This window comes from Daphnia magna, linkage group LG9 (assembly GCF_020631705.1).
Source record: "Daphnia magna isolate NIES linkage group LG9, ASM2063170v1.1, whole genome shotgun sequence".
Taxonomy (NCBI): domain Eukaryota; kingdom Metazoa; phylum Arthropoda; class Branchiopoda; order Diplostraca; family Daphniidae; genus Daphnia; species Daphnia magna.
Window position 1 is genome coordinate 2,715,559 of NC_059190.1, and position 16,257 is coordinate 2,731,815.

At 43.2% G+C, this 16,257-nt stretch overlaps 3 protein-coding genes and 1 long non-coding RNA gene across 6 annotated transcripts; 2 read left to right on the forward strand and 2 right to left on the reverse strand.

The window, feature by feature from the left end:
- Positions 1-819: 819 nt before the first annotated feature.
- LOC116931027 (frizzled-5) lies at positions 820-5,546 on the forward strand. The gene is made up of 5 exons (XM_032938493.2): positions 820-1,395; positions 1,718-2,423; positions 2,781-3,035; positions 3,138-3,677; positions 3,747-5,546. The coding sequence occupies exons 1-5, from the start codon at positions 1,137-1,139 to the stop codon at positions 4,126-4,128; spliced, it is 2,142 nt and encodes a 713-aa protein (XP_032794384.1). The 5' UTR covers positions 820-1,136; the 3' UTR covers positions 4,129-5,546.
- A 1,605-nt stretch (positions 5,547-7,151) lies between these two features.
- LOC116931026 (broad-complex core protein isoforms 1/2/3/4/5) lies at positions 7,152-11,724 on the reverse strand. Of its 2 annotated transcripts, none has more exons than XM_032938492.2 (10): positions 11,452-11,724; positions 11,050-11,196; positions 10,768-10,969; positions 10,190-10,705; positions 9,680-10,110; positions 9,063-9,611; positions 8,935-8,998; positions 8,745-8,866; positions 8,456-8,679; positions 7,152-8,394 (listed from the first exon to the last, which is right to left on the reverse strand). In XM_032938492.2, exons 2-10 carry the CDS (start codon positions 11,194-11,196, stop codon positions 8,034-8,036), a joined length of 2,616 nt encoding a protein of 871 aa, XP_032794383.1. In that variant the 5' UTR covers positions 11,452-11,724; the 3' UTR covers positions 7,152-8,033. The 2 variants fall into 2 exon arrangements, with proteins under 2 accessions (XP_032794383.1, XP_032794382.1); XM_032938491.2 differs by having other exon boundaries at positions 9,680-10,116.
- A 97-nt stretch (positions 11,725-11,821) lies between these two features.
- LOC123475956 lies at positions 11,822-13,028 on the reverse strand. The gene is made up of 2 exons (XR_006651471.1): positions 12,895-13,028; positions 11,822-12,797 (listed from the first exon to the last, which is right to left on the reverse strand). It is a non-coding gene; the product is annotated as an uncharacterized LOC123475956 (long non-coding RNA).
- Positions 13,029-13,159: 131 nt separating this feature from the next.
- LOC116931030 (N6-adenosine-methyltransferase catalytic subunit) lies at positions 13,160-15,989 on the forward strand. Of its 2 annotated transcripts, none has more exons than XM_045179199.1 (11): positions 13,160-13,451; positions 13,511-13,724; positions 13,786-13,907; positions 13,971-14,083; positions 14,152-14,278; positions 14,382-14,584; positions 14,663-14,816; positions 14,878-15,044; positions 15,136-15,261; positions 15,386-15,564; positions 15,694-15,989. In XM_045179199.1, exons 1-11 carry the CDS (start codon positions 13,298-13,300, stop codon positions 15,800-15,802), a joined length of 1,668 nt encoding a protein of 555 aa, XP_045035134.1. In that variant the 5' UTR covers positions 13,160-13,297; the 3' UTR covers positions 15,803-15,989. The 2 variants fall into 2 exon arrangements, with proteins under 2 accessions (XP_045035134.1, XP_032794386.1); XM_032938495.2 differs by having other exon boundaries at positions 15,762-15,989.
- Positions 15,990-16,257: the final 268 nt, after the last annotated feature.

The window sequence follows — 16,257 nt, forward strand, 5'->3', positions numbered from 1 at the left end:
CGCACAGGTGCTATGGAACTCTTTGAAAGCCCTTTTCCCCTTCTATGTTTCCCTTCTACTTTTTGAACTATTTCTTTTTCCTTTTGAATTCCCACCTTTGATTCATCAACATCATAAGAACGGAGAGGTCAGGTGAGAGAAGAGGTCGTCCACACCCACCCCTCGTCGTGTCCAACCCCATTTTGATCTCTACTAAATTGACCACAGTCACACACACACACACAAACGAACGAAATGGAGCAAAAGAGAGAGGGGGAATAGTGAAATATTGAGAAGAGATAACAAACGAAAGAAAAAAAGCCCTTCCAAGGGGACTCATTTCTTCGACGTGTCAAACTACTTCAAAAGAGGTGGGCGGAGAAGGTGAATCCGGATGAATGCATGAAAATGCTTCTTTTAGGTCTCCCCCCTCTCATTTCAAAAACAACAGCTCAGCTCCTATATTATATGCATACCTTTTTTTCACCTTGATGAGCTGTAATTGGAGAGAGTATGTGTCTGCTAGCAGACAAATTGCTTCAAACAGACTTTTTTTTCCACTCACTGACATTTTTATGCTGATGCTTCACAAATTGATAATTATTCATTCCCACGAATTTCTTCCGCATCTGCGCCTTATCAAAACACCTTTTCTCTTCGTTTTTTTTTTCAACCGGGAAAACTGTGACGTTTCACAACACATGCGAGGTGTTGGTGTATGCAGAGAGCGCCAAGTTAGAGACAAAAGATCTTTCACCAGATGTCACTAGCATACCCCACCCCACACGCCCTCCCCTTCAGACTCCCCTCCTCTCACACCCAAAGCACCCGTGTGTGGGGATAACAAATCGTCAGCCAGTCGTTGTCCGTTAGCGGTGGGATCGAGACTGAAATTTTTCACTTGTACTTTTTTATTTCCAAATACTCATCGGAACATCGTCTTCTAACTAAAAAAAGTTGTCTAGTAGTTAGCTAGTCTTCGCTTATCAAATTCAAGGTGCATCATTCACAAGTCCAGCGGAAACAGTGCACCAATGCAGACCTTCAAAAGTGTGTGTGTGTATGTTAGCTGATTATTGGTCTTGCTTTCAAATTGTTTCAACCCAATCGTATTGTGATCATTGTGTGTCCCTGAAATTTAACGAATTGACGCAATCATGGCGATTGGTGTAATGTGGATCGGCGTAATGTTGACGCTCTCCTGCTGGACCGTTTGTTCGATCGATGGATTAACATCCGGATCGAGTGCCAGTGTACCTTCCGTTCTCGGCAGTGCCGTCAACAATGGTGGAAGTAACAGTGGCAGCAGTCCAGTCTTGGCAGTTAAAAAAGACGCCCGTTGCGAAGAGATTACCATCCCAATGTGCCGCGGGATCGGATACAATTGGACATCCATGCCCAACTCTCTCCATCATGGTAAATTGAGGAGACTTTTCTTTCAGCGTTTAACTGAACTTTGGAGTTGTTTACATTCCCCCCCTTTCTGAGGCATCGTGAATAAATAAATCACGGCCTCGCTACCCGACAACTTCATTATAAATTGCCTAGTCCCCTCCTTCCGTCAGCCTTTTATCTTTTTCTATTAAAAAAAAGTCTTGTGCTTTGATCCTTTTTGGAATTGGACAAAAAAAAATCTTGAAAAGCCATATATACATATATATAATCTGATGACGACATGGTCTTCAATCTGCCTTTCGCCCTTTTATCGTTTTTTCTTTCGTTCTTTTGAACTGCACAGAAACTCAAGAAGAGGCGGGACTAGAAGTGCATCAATTCTGGCCTTTGGTGGAGATCCAGTGTTCTCCTGACATGCGATTTTTCCTCTGCTCCATCTACGCTCCGATTTGCATTCAAGACTATCCAACATCTATTCCTGCATGCAAATCCGTTTGTCTCCGTGCTGAATCCGGATGTGCTCCACTGATGAGAAAATACGGATTCGCTTGGCCCGATCGGATGCAGTGCGACAAGTTCCCCAATTTCGGTGATCCGCAGAACCTCTGCATGGACGCGCGTAACGGCAGTTTGCCTCCGCCAACTATAACTCCACCGCCGTCGCAACTATTGCCACTTCCGCCCGAATCCATCGAGCCGATGGAAAGGCCGAAACAAAGGCCTGGCTTGATTCCATCCAAAATCAACTGCAAAGGCCCCAATAAACGTCTCTGCTCTCCCGATGAATTGATGATGAGCACGGGGTCGTCGTGCGAATGTCAGTGTCGCCCTCCACTCATCCGGCTGGGACCGAACGATGGCCGCTATAATCGCTCGTCCAGTTTGAGTGTTGGCGGTATCCCGAATTGCCTTTTGCCGTGTTCCAGTCCGTTCTTCTCCGAAGATGAGCAATGGTTCGCTTCGCTGTGGATCGCTCTCTGGGCCGCCATTGCCGCCTTGTCATCCGCGCTCACCTTTGCCACTTTTCTCATCGATCGACCTCGATTCAGGTATGTAACAAATCAACTCAGATTTGCCATTCCCCCCCCCCTGTTCTTATGTCGCCATAGGAAACCGAATCGCTTAAAAAAAAAGTCCCATTCTTTTTGTGTGTGGGTTTTCAAAAGACAAAGAAAGTTGGAAACAGTAGAACAGTCCGAATGAACGAGGCCTCGGTTACACAATAGAAAATTTGTGTGTGATCGGATGGCAGAGGAGAATCCGCCCATGTAGGCGGAATAGGATCTGTTTTTTTCCCCCCTACTCTCGGTGCCCCTAGCTATTAATATAATGAACTGGTGAATTATTCATTAATGAAAACTGTTGTTTTTTGTTTCTTTCCGATGGGTGTCCGATGTGTTTTTTAGGTATCCAGAGAGACCATTGATCTTCTTGTCGGCTTGTTACGTCGGTCTTAGTCTCGGCTATCTGGTAAGAGTCGTCGTCGGTGGCCGGGACGTGGTTGCCTGCGAAGGCAACGCCATCCGTTACGGCGCCGCTCCGTCGCTCATCACAACTGGAACCGGAGCCAGTTTTATCGGTGTCAGCAGCTCCACTTCCAGTCCGGCCTGTGTCGTCACCTTCTTACTCGTCTACTTTTTCGGTCAAGCCGCTGGATTGTGGTAAATAATCGCCCTTTTCTCATTTGGACAGGATAATTCATTTTTACCAGTTGATTGACATGTGAATCAATTAACGACACGCCCATTTTTTGTTTCGCTCAGGTGGGTGATTCTGTCGTTGACCTGGTTCTTGGCCGCTGGACGTAAATGGGGTAGTGAAGCAATCGCTCGATGCTCACCCTATTTCCACTTGGTTGCGTGGACTATTCCGGCCGTTCAAACAGCCGCTGCTTTGCTAATGGCAGCTGTGGATGGCGATTCATTAGCCGGCGTTTGCCACGTCGGTGTCCAGCAAACGGCGTTGCTCCGATGGCTGGTTCTCTTCCCTTTAGGCCTGCATTTACTCCTCGGTGGAGGTTTCCTGCTAGCTGGACTAGCCGGTTTGGCTCGCATCCGACGCGTCCTCAAAGAACAGGGCAGGCCTAAAGCCGAGAAGCTCGAAAAATTGATGATACGAATCGGTATCTTCAGCGTACTCTATTCAGTTCCAGCTGCAATTTTGCTGGGCTGCTACGCCTACGAGGTAGCCTACCATGTTGAATGGGGACGGACGCTCACCTGTTCCGGTTGTCCGTCGTCAGTGGATGCAACCCTATTGCCATCCTATCAATCACGTCCCGACTTTTCCATCTTCATGCTCAAGTAAGTCGTTTTTCTTCTTTTTAAACTCCCATGTGACGTCATTTGTAATGTTATTTTAATTGTCTATAGGTATTTCATGACATTGGTTGTGGGTATCACGTCCGGATTTTGGATCTGGTCGCACAAAACGTTGGATTCTTGGCGTAAGTTCTACCGACGGCTTTGTCATTCACGGCCCAAGACGCCGATCCCGCACGGGCATCAACAACAGCAGCCGCAGCAGCTGCATCATCATCATCAACAACAGCAGCAACAGCAACAACAACAATTCCAACAGCAACAGCAGCAGTGTCAACTGATGGCTCCTACTGTGCCGCCACTACCGGGCCAGCATCACCATCAGTACCCGATGAGTAACAAATCGTCCAGCTTGATCAAACAGCCATTGATGCAGAGCGTTCAGAGTCATCTGGGCAGCACGTACAAAGCGCCACCGTTGAGTCACGTTTGAGTCACTTTTCTCCCCCTTTTTTTTTTTCTCATCCGTCGGTTGAGCCTTCGCAGCCTCCGCCCTGGATACCCCCCTCCATTCCAATCTGAATAACTTGAATTCAAACATTATCTCATCAAGTTTTACGTTGCTAGGGGACCAACTTTTTTTCTCCCTCCTTCTTACCATTCTCTTTTCTCTCCCCCCCACTTTTGCTCCTGTTCACATTGAACCAACAGAGAAGGGTCGCGTATTGATCGTGCGGATTCCCCTCGGTTCCACCATCCTCCCAACTGGGCTCTCCATCGCAGCCAAGGGACGTCGAAAAACGTAAAGCTGAAGCTTAAAAAAGCCTAGAACCACACAACCAAAACTCTTGATCGTTAAGGAGGGACAAAACTCTTTTGTTTCTGGCCTTTTTTTTTTTATCTTGGAGTTCCCATGGAATTTTGTTTTAATTCTTCCAAGTCTATTCAAAGAGAAAAAAAAGTCATTAATGATGGATTAACTCAAGGAAGAAGACAAATCTCTCAACCTTTTTTTTCGATGGTATTACCTGTAAGCAGAAAAAAGGTGAAGAAGATCCGGTCATCAACTCCCAATAGACGCGTAGGGGGAAGTCCATCATCGTCGTCGACTTATACACAAATTTACTATTTTTAACGACAACGTCGAAAATATTTTTGAAAGGTTTTTCTACTCCCCCATTTTTTTCTTTTCTTTGTGGGGTACACGAAGAGAGAAATTGGAGACGCGTTTTGTCTGTTTATGTGTGTGTGTGTGTGAGCGAGAAGATGTGCAGGCCCCCTCCGTTTATGTCAACACTTTTGACACCCCATACTCTTCAAACTCTTCCTTCTGCACACACACACACACAACACGCACTTACGATATACTACCTTATGTACATACATATACATAGTAAACTGCTATATAATATAAATATTTTTTAATTTTATTGTGTTATATTGTGTATACCTTGTGACTCCCTTTTCCTTCTTTTGTATTTTTGTTTCGCCTCTCGCAGTTCTAGTCACGCAATTCCCCTCATCCCTTTTGGACCAGGTAGAAAATGTTTTGATTTTCGTGTCCCGTGTGTGCCATGATTGTTAATATTTATATTCTATCTATAGGCTTATAATTAATTATGCAAAAACACAATTTCTTCTCACGATCGAATCAGATGGTTTTCTAGGGGAAAAAAAAATTAAATCCAAACAATAAAAGGTATACGAATCTAAGCCCCGTCATCTTTGTTGTAATAAATGTCCATGTGAGTGTGTGTAATGTGTCTGCGTCCATCAACACGGTGGATGCTGTGAAGTTCGGCCATCTTTTTTGTTTATTTTGTACGTATATATGTGTTTGTATAATGGAGCGAGCTACCTGTTTTTGTCAAAACCGTCGTACGATTGCGATAATAAACAAAAACCCCCGTCTCTTTTGTTTTTGTGGCTTTCTGTATACTTTACTTTACTTTTCCGAACTCTAGGACGCATACCACGTCTGTGTTTAGGCAAAGCACGTACCACATTACATACTTGCAAAGCCTAAAACTTAAGGATTTTTTTTTTTTCACTGGGCTTACCTCTCTGCACACGAAGCTGGAAACATTTTTCACTTTGATCTTTGTTCTTCACGTCCCGGAAACAAAAAAAGGCGGTTTGGGATTAGGACGAGAACTTTGTCAGCCAGTCTATACGAGTTGCTGCTGCAGACAGCAGACGATAACACCACGTGAATGATTGCAGTCATTACACAGCAGTACACACAAAGACTCTTCTGCTGCGTGATTGTGATTCATCTTCTGTGTCTTTGACTCTTTGTCCTAGTTATATTTCGAAGAAGAAGAAAAAAAAGATGAATGTTTTCTTACAGTTAGTTCGTCTTTTGTCATTTTCTTTATGGTTTGTTTGCTTGTTACGATAAATAGCACGTCATAGGTCTGCTGTGGCTAGATATTCATAAGAGTGTGGCGTGACGTTTTGATTTATGAACGTTGGACGTACCAACAACAGAGAAAAGAAGCTTCCCCTTCTACACCATTCGGCGACGATGCAGTAATCAAGTTGATTAAAAACAGGCCACAACAAGAGAGCAAATATACATACGACTCGACAGGTGATTCATCAGCTGACAGACGGCTGCATTCGCATTATAGAGTGAAGAACGCGTTGGCTATCTACATAGAGGGCGGCACGTTTCAGAGAGCGAAGAATAAAATAGAATATTCAAATGAGAATAGAGCAATGACACGAGAGGAGGATATATCTCCGCGTCAAACTGAGATGGGAGAGCGATTGTTGCGTTGAAAGCGCATGCGTCCATCGTCTTTCCAGACGTGTTTACGTGTACAGAACAGACTTTGGGGGGTGTGTGTATACTGTGTGTGTGTGTGTGTACATAGTATTTATTTATTGTTATTTCTATCCTGCCATAGCAGTTTCTTATTGATCCGAAGCTTGTCAAGTGCCTTTATATATACATATTGCTTTCATTTCTTTTTTGTGTTCCTTTTATGTAATCAATTTCGATTCATAAAGAAAGAACCGTGATTTGACATGACGTTTTTTCCAATATTTATCTTCACGAGTCTGCAGGAAAAGTTTAGTCTGATATATTAAACGGAAACGGTTTAAAAAGTGCTGCTGTTTGATTACGCTATATTAAATCGTGGGCGTGGCTTCGTGGTTGTCGAGGGGTGCTATAATATTATACACCCCATCACCCTCCCTTTTTCTTTTTTCGAACCCCTCTGCAAAAGCTTTTCCTGACCATATGCACCATCTAATATCACTCTCCAACGGAAATGACAGATGACGGTCGAATGATGCATGAAAGTCGATCTGCATTTGTAATTAAAACTGCCTACGATGAATCGCTCAACCGAAAGGGAAATCAAGGTTGCTACTTGCAATTTTTAGTTTGTCCGGTTATTTGAGACCTACAAAACGTTTGAACCATTTTATTTTGTCAAATACAAATCGTTACCGCGACCGGAATCTTCAAATTAGAAACAGGAGAGCCGCCAACGCCATCTACACTTTCAACAGAAAAATAGTTGTGTGTATTTTCATTATAATCAATCGCGCGCATTTTTATTATTATTATTACTCTTTCAAAACTTTTTTTTTTTCTTTTTTTTTTTCTTCTTGGTATGATAATTTTTTCTTTTTTCTCTCTTTTTGTTCATCGAGAATAAAGTGTTTGTGTTTTGAATATTGAAATTAAGGAGGTGGAGAATACGGTGAGAACTGGGTCCGGGAGTAGCCATGATTGCTTTTTCCTTGGAAGAGATTCATCAAGACATGCACGCATATACTCAACGGCACACAGAGACACACACACTCAAACCCTGCCAATCACGTTCTTAAATCTTCTCCATTTTTCAGATCCAGTTATTATGGGGAAAACAAAAAATAATAAAAATAAATGAAATGCTTTTTTCGAGGGGATGGTCGCAGAGGTGAAATAATTCGTGGAAGAGACGAAAAAAGGCAATAAATCCCGATAAAACAAGAACCGAAAAACAACTACAATTTTTTTTTGTTCATATGAAAATATAAACTTTTTGTCGTGCTTTCAGTTTTCTGTCATCCATCGATAAGAGGCGTAAATCGAGAAGGTGAGTTCATTGACACCGACTCGATTCTATTTTATAAACTCGATCGACAGCCTCTCCCGAATAGAAATTTCGGAAGTCGATGGATGTGGCGAGTGTCGTTTTTAAAAGAGAATAATAATATATATACGTAAAGGGACATGCACAACAATTTGGAACCATTCACCTGGTATTTAAAAAAAAATAGTGTGTGGGAAAAACGTGAATAATTGGGACCCCGCCCCGCCGCTCTGATTTGCCTTTATTGGGGAAGTCGTTGGCTTTTTTTTTTTTAATTATTATTTTTTTGTGTTGCTAGTTTTAGTTACTGCGGATAGGTGACAGCACCAGACGACTGGCTCGAAGAGTTGGTGGCGTGAGACTGGCTGTGAGCGTACGTTTGGTAGTCCATGGTTAGTGGGACGGGGCCGGTTGACATGACGGGCAAAGTCATCGTCACGTGACCAGGTACGTGGCTCGTCAGGTAAGGGGTGTGAGAAACATGACCGCCCGGGTTGTAGGATGAAGGGGACGGCGACGGTTCTCCACCCATTCCCTGTTGCTGCTGCTGGTGTTGCGGAGCGTGGCCTTGCGATGTGGGAGACGGAGTCACTCCACCGCTGGCTCCTCCACCACTACCAGCCGCGATCATCATTGGGTCATCCTCATCCAAATCGTCGTCATACCTGTGCACGAATGAAATTTATTAACGTATTCGGGCATTCGACGGCTAATTCGATGGCTTACACATCGCCATCGTCAGGAGGCGGTCCACTTTCGGCTAGAGCTGCGTCATAACTTTCACCAGCCTCTTCAGCCGCCTTTATCCTCTTAATGCGATTGTACAGCGAAGAATATGGTACATTAAAATGGATGGCTGCCTGATTAATGGACATTTCTCCCTGCCGCACTGCTTCCATAGCATCCGTCATGTTTGTATCGGACCACGGCCGGTCTCCGCTATAACTTTGCTGCAAGCCAAGTAAGAAACAATGATTTCACGAGCTCCAGAAAACCATTAAGTCAAATTCTTTACCTTATGAACGAGTTCTATGCCTTCCCGCTTACACCGACCGTAAAGCGTTCCGGACGGAATGCCAAATTGCGTAGCTGCTCTCTGGACGGACATGCCACCTCGGATGGCTTCAAGTGCTCGACCTTTTCAACATCAAGTTCAAGACCAATAAAGGAACGACACATAAAAACGATTAATGACGAAAACATACCCAAGTCATCTGGACTCCAAGTCGTAGGTGAGGCATTAAAAGGAGCTGCTAACTTAATTCCTTCCTATTGATGCAAATAAGAAATTCAATTCACAGGCTATCGGACCAGTTAAGAGTTAACAGTTTACCTTTCTCGCTATTTTGTACAAGGTAGAGCTAGGAATGCCGTATTCCTTAGAAGCTCTATTAGCCGATATTCTACCGGCTCTGAGTGCATCCAATGCAAGTCGGAGATCATCTTCTGACCAATGTCGGCTGGAAGGATCCTTTTTCATGGGAGTGTCTATACCTAGCCGATGTGCCCGTTGCCATAGCGTTGTCGATGGTATTCCAAAGGCGGCTGCCGCACGCGTCAGGCTCATACTGCCATTCCGTAAAGCATCCAGGGCCGCTTCCATAGCTTCTGGAGTGTACATTTTCTTCGTTGGAGCGTCGCTAACCGCATTCAACGACGCTCCGCCGTCACTACCACCGCCAGCAACACTCGAAGCATCGCCATTATTATTGCCGATAGGGCCGTCGGTTGTGTTCTGACCGCTACCAGCTGAATGGTGTCCCTGGTGTTGCTGTTGCTGTTGATGTGAGTGTTGGTGGTGTCCGTGCATAGTAATGTGTGATGGAAGCAATCCCAAAATTTCCGGCGTCACTGTCAAGCCTCCTCCATCGTCATGGCCATTCTAATAAGACAGTGGTCAAGATTGAAGTAAGATAAAAGAAATAATAATGAATGAGACTTTCTATTTACCCTATCTGAGTCGTTTACAGAAGCCACAGCTTCATTCCGGACGACTGATGCGTGAGAAAATTCACTCCCTCCACCATGGCCCCCACCAGGTTCCGTCTTAAAAGAGCGGTCCTGTTGTTGACCTGATGAATTGCCACCGGCATTTGTTGGGCTGAAGTTGTGAGCGTGAGTTGCATGTTGACTCAGGTGATGCTGCCATGGACTCGGCAAATGATCAAGTGCCACTGGACTGCTGTAACCTCTCGTGTCATACAGGTTGGTCGTCTGCGGTTGTGAATCGAGTGATGAGGGTGCCGAGTGTACAGGGGTATTCGATGCGGAAGGATTGCCATGATAGCCGCCTACTTCACCTCCTCCTCCTCCACCCGGATTACCCTGTAGTGATTGTGGCGTTTGCACCATCATCGAGTCGTTGTCTTGGACTAAATCGACTGAATCTGACGCAATTAGAAAAACTCGATGACACCAGGGATCACCTAGCTATTGAAATAAGGTATCAGTTTGCCTTACCTTGGCTACTACTACCCTGTACAGTACTTTGATTGGAACCAGTGGGTGAAGTTTTAGAAGGCGATCGACTGGGCCAGGAGCCTCGATAGGTCCCTCGAGTTGGACGTCGCACGCCACCCGAGTTAAGTCCAGCAGCCGCTGCATTCCTTTTTTCTCCGCTATTTCCAGTCCATCCCCCCCGGCCAGAACCAGAAGAACCTGAAGGCCTTCTTCCTCTTGGTCGGCCACGGTAGGAAGGTGAGTACGAAGGCCGCTGGTTGCTGTTTTGTCCAGGCGAAATTAACTGACTGATAGGTTGAGTCATCGTTGCCATTGAGACGACAGTGTTGTTTGGAACTCCTAGAGATGCTGCCACGGTTGTCATCGAAGAATCATTCACCACGTTAGTATAGCTGCCACCATTCCCCGGTCCCGGGCCAGACTGGTGATCTGCCACAGGTGGGAGTGGCAGAGTATGTGACATTACAGATCCCACTGTTTGAGTTTCATTCTGCTGTTGTGAAACTTCACATAACCCTAAATGATGAATAATGTTTCAATAAAGAGCTAGCTAGAACCCCAAGCCCAACTTATCATACCTTTAATTTTCAATAATTCTGCCACTCGAACTATGGAAGAGAGCTGATCTCTGGTTACGTATGTCTCACCCCTATAGATGAATTCCACAATGGCCCTTAAATCGGCATGTCCAACACCAACAGGAAGAATCAATACTGGATGCTTGCAGGGATTGTCCAACAGTACTCGTTGGAAATAGGGGGAACAGGCAGACAGAACAACCTGAACAGCAAATGGGGCAACGGGGAAAAGCTAAAGAAACCACATACTGAAAAGAAGCAAAAAAAAATATATATATATACCCTGTGAGCTTTGATTCTGGCACCATCACAGGCTAGTGTGACATCGACAAAGGCTTCTTCAGCCAGTAGCTGGTTTATCACTGACGTCATATTGCAGTGGTAATTGTTCCATCTCAGACAAAACTGGTCACCTATTCCTAATGCCATCTGTAAGCAAAATACAAGGGTTCATATATGAGGAAGCACAACTGACACAACACAATTATCAACTTTTTATCTTGTGCACAATTCACAACATCTCCCTTCCTCTTCTTCTTTTCTTTTCTTTTCTTTTCTTTTCTTTTCTCTTTCTCTCTCTCCCCCACCCTCTCCCCTCTCAAACCCACACTTGACATCAGATACACCTGCCAAAAGGTAAAAAAGTGAAGAAAAAAACAGTAACTGGAAAGCAGAATAACTCACCTCGTTGGTTATGTCAATCGAGTTATCCGTAATTAAAAAATGGAGGATAATCCTGGGCCAAAATTGGTGCCACACACACACACAGAACGGACGACGCCGCCACGGAGTTAAAGCAGCTGAAAAAACGGATCAACAACAGAAAAAAATCCAAAATGGCAAAACGACGCTTCTCGTGCCCGGCCGAAGAGAACGAGAGTCTTTTCTTATTATTATTATTCAAAATATCCGACTTGTTTGAGAATCTGTGCGGGGATATTTCGTAAGGGTAGACCTTACACGCACACACATACACACACACATACACACACTAAATTCTCCTGACTTTTGACGCTCTTCCCCTTTCTCTCTCTTTTCTTTCTCTTTCTGCCTCTTCTTCGTTTCTCGTTTTCTTCTTTTACTCTTCAACAGTGCACTGCTGTGTGTAACTGTCCCCTTCTACTCTGCACTGTACAAGAAAGCTTTTCCTGCGTGCCAGATACACAAGTGAAGCAGTAGGGTATGGGAGATCACCGGCAACAAGCTCACGACGACACCAAGCGGCTGACCATCTAAGTAACAGTATTCGGAAAATGTAGGGCTTCATTGTCCATTTGTTCATAAGCGTACCACCCTTTATGCTCATGACTTCTTTCAAAGGACACAAGTGGCGCTGCTGAGGAAGTTCTATGGTGCCAATGAAATCCAAACCTTCTTTTATCTATATCTCCTCTCTATTCTGAGCCCCTTCTATCCAAAATGGCGCGCTTCCCTGCCACTTCTTTCTGGTTTTCATCCTTTGTCCTCATTTTCATCAGGCTCCTTCTACCCACTTCCTCTTGACTTTTGGGGGGTTTTTTGTTTTGTTTTTTTCTCTCCTTCTTGTTGAACTCTCGGTGAGATTATGATTGTATGATTCCCCATTTCGTCCTGGCGTGACTTGTGTTCGCTATGGTTAGATGTACTCAATTTTCTGCCAATTTCTTTTTAAAGTCCTAATGGCTTTTACCACACCTGGCATACGGAAATAAGTAGTTTTGGCTATGAGTTGTGACCGTTGAGAAGAGAAAACAAGTTATGGGAGGAAGGGAAAATGACGCGGATCGCACAATCGCTCCATTTCGGAACAGCTGTTTTCTATTGCATTGCGCGACTTTAGACAGCTCATGGGCTGCCTTACAGCCCATATAAGGCAAACTCATTAATCGAAAAACGTTCATTTATAAAAGTGAGTTTTTTTAAAGAAAAATAACTGTCATGGTGTTTGCCGAAGAAGAAAGGCATTATTCGACTGCCATCTGTGAACGCCCGATAGCACCGGTTCCAAAATTGAAAATCAGGTCACATTTACGGGGAAAAGCGCAAGTCAGCTAAGAGATAAATTAAAAAAAAAAATCAGGCCGAATCCACAATAAAAACTGACATATAATGAAACTAAAAATAAAATCAGGAATCAAATCCAAATACAATGTTCGTATCTTCGTCAGGGACGTCAGTACGTAGAAGGACATTGATCTTGTTGTGGAACTCACTCGCACATTGCCCGCCCCTCTTTAGCTTTCTTATGTTCGTCGATTACGGGTTAAGGAGCTATTGCCGTTTTCCTTGCGTGAGTAGGGATTTATTTCTCTTATACGTCCCCTTTAAGTCAATCAACTTTCACAATATTTCAAAACGAGTCTTGAGGAGAGGGGTTATCCGATATCGTCATGCCCCCAAAAAAGTGGGTCAAGAAGTCATCTAGCGGCCGCATAATGCATTGAAAAACAGAAAACAAATCCGTCTGCTTGTTTGAAATTGTTTATCACCGGCTTGTTGGGGAATTCCAATTTTACTTCGCAAACCTACGTTTATTTGTTTTCTTCCCAGCATGTCTGATGCGTGGGAAGAGATCCAAGCAGTCAAATCTAAAAGAAATGAACTCAGAGAACGCTTACAAAAAAGAAGAAAAGAGAGAGAAGATCTTTTGGGCGGTGGCGATTCATCTTCCGTAGTTAAAACAGAGACCAATGTCAAAATTTCAGGTAATCCCCGGTCTTTCAAAACAAATTATGTGTACTTTATAAACCCTATTTAACTTTAGATGAAGCTAATGAGGTTGATTCAACCGCCACAAACAAAGAAGCCAATAAGGAAATAGAAAATTGTGTTCTCAGGATTTTAACTGACGCTACACTGTCATTACCATCAGATTCTAGAATCATTTGCCATAGTGTGTCCACTCAGATAGGCTATGCAGTTTCTCATACAATTGTTAGTAATCTTCTTCAAAAATTTGCTGCCCAAGAACTCATTAGGTTGGTGTGCCTTTAAATAGGTTAAAGTACAGCCTCCAAGTATTTCATTTTTTTTTTAAAGATTAGTAGATGGTGTACAGGAGAACCAGCCGGTACTAACCATCACTTATGCGGAACATGTACGCCTGGTAGCCATGGTCAATGAAGACCAGCAAGGAAATACCTTGTCCTTGAAAAGAAAGCGTAATACTACATTAAATTTTATACTTTCCCTTTTTTACAGTCTCAAATTATGTAACAATGTAGAAAATGAAGTTGAAGTTGAAGAGTCTGCATCCCCATCACAAAGTTTAGGAGTCAAAGAAGATTTGTCAAAATCTAAAAGGGAGAAGAAAGATTCAAAGAATAACGATGTCATGGTAATGAACACATATTGATGTTTTCGGAGAATTTGGAAGCCAATGCCTTACATTACGAATATATGTAGAACTTGTTATCACTTCCATCCACAAGAGAGAAAGAAAACAAAAAAATGGGCGAAGAAATCCTCGATCTTTTGTCAAAACCAACCGTAAAGGAAAAATCTTTAGCAGAAAGATTCCGCTCTCAGGGAGGTCAGTTACCTGTTTTACTCTGTCGAGATTGCCGCATTTTCTATATTAATTATTAAATTTATGTGTTACGTATTTTATTATTTATTTCTTTTTATTTCTAAAGGAGCACAAGTAAAAGAGTTTTGCGCTCATGGCACCAAAGATGAATGCCGTAGAGTGTGGATGTCGGAATCAGAGGATGGCCCTGAAAGTAAATGGAATTGTCATCGGCTTCATTTTCGTAAGATCATACAACCACATACTGACGAGTCACTAGGAGATTGCTCCTTCTTAAATACCTGCTTTCACATGGAGACCTGCAAATATGTTAGTTCATTACACAATTTATGCTCCCTAGAGCGTAACCTTTCCTGCAATTAAATCCTTTTTTGTTTGTAAACTTAGGTTCATTACGAGGTTGATCAGGCGATTAAAACTAAAGATGATTTTGAACCTTCATTGCTTGGGCAATCAGTGATGTCGCGGGGTGAAAGCACTGTGCTATACCCCGCTCAGTGGATTCAGTGTGATTTACGTTCATTAGATATGGCCATTTTAGGTGAATCCTTTATGTTAGATGTCTCATGGATGTTGTCAACTTTAACTTGGATATATTTTAGGTAAATTCTCTGTTATTATGGCGGATCCACCATGGGATATTCACATGGAACTTCCATACGGAACCCTTTCTGATGATGAAATGAGACAATTGAGCATTCCCATTCTTCAGGACGAAGGACTAATATTTCTATGGGTGACTGGGCGGGCGATGGAATTAGGCAGAGAAGTAAGATAATATCTTAAAAGAACAACTGTTCAAGCTATTTAAAGAATTAAATGGAAATCGGCTGAGACTCGCGCGTAATTTTTTTATCCAGTGCCTTCAGCTATGGGGCTACGAACGAGTCGATGAAATTATTTGGGTCAAGACAAACCAGCTGCAAAGGATTATCCGAACAGGTCGGACGGGACACTGGCTCAATCATGGGAAAGAACATTGCCTGGTATTGATTTGTATTTTTCTCACCCTACTACCTTCTGAATCGTCACTCTACTAAACTAGTCGGGTATCCTCTACCACAGGCGTAATTTTCTACATGCATATCTTTTTTTTTTTTTTTTTTTAAGGTGGGTATGAAGGGCAATCCTAGAATGCTGAACCGCGGGCTGGATTGTGACGTAATCGTGGCCGAAGTACGAGCAACTAGCCACAAACCAGACGAAATGTATGGCATTATTGAACGTCTCTCGCCCGGAACGCGCAAAATCGAGCTGTTTGGAAGACCTCACAACGTTCAACCGAACTGGTATGTTCATGCGGTTGACCTTCATGCATTACCTACTCACTGTCCTTCAATTTTACTCTGCCTATTTGACGCTTGACGTTGTTTTGTCGTTGTTTTCCTTACGGTTTGCCTTTCATGGACGTTTGACAGCGCGGAAATGCGTTGTATTTGCTGTGGTTATCCAGTTGAAGTAAAAAACATTGTTACACGATATTTAGGATTACCCTGGGAAACCAACTCGATGGCGTCCATCTGCTAGATCCCGACATTGCCCTTGCCTACCAGAAACATTATCCAGACGCCACTGCACCGAATGCCAAATAAAACTGGCACACCATTTTGGAGATTATTTTTTAAGTGTTTACCATGTTTTCATTGATTCGCTCATTAAAAAGGGTCACGAATTCGATTACGTACAGTAAAATAAAATGCTTTGTTGCACCTCATTATGAATGGGCTGTTGTTGAAATTTAAACGATTTATGCGCCATAATAGGCCATAATAACTATAATAATAGTCTTCTCTTAACAGCAACATGCATTGATCACGTGAAGTGCGCCTTTCTTTAAAATAAGATCGTCATTTAAAGAAAACAGAAATTATTGACCGGTTGCATAACATGCTTTAACCGGAAGGGGAATTGCATCATCTGAACGAAAACTTATATATATTTTGAATTAACAAGACTGGAAACAAAGCAGGGATAGAGAAAAA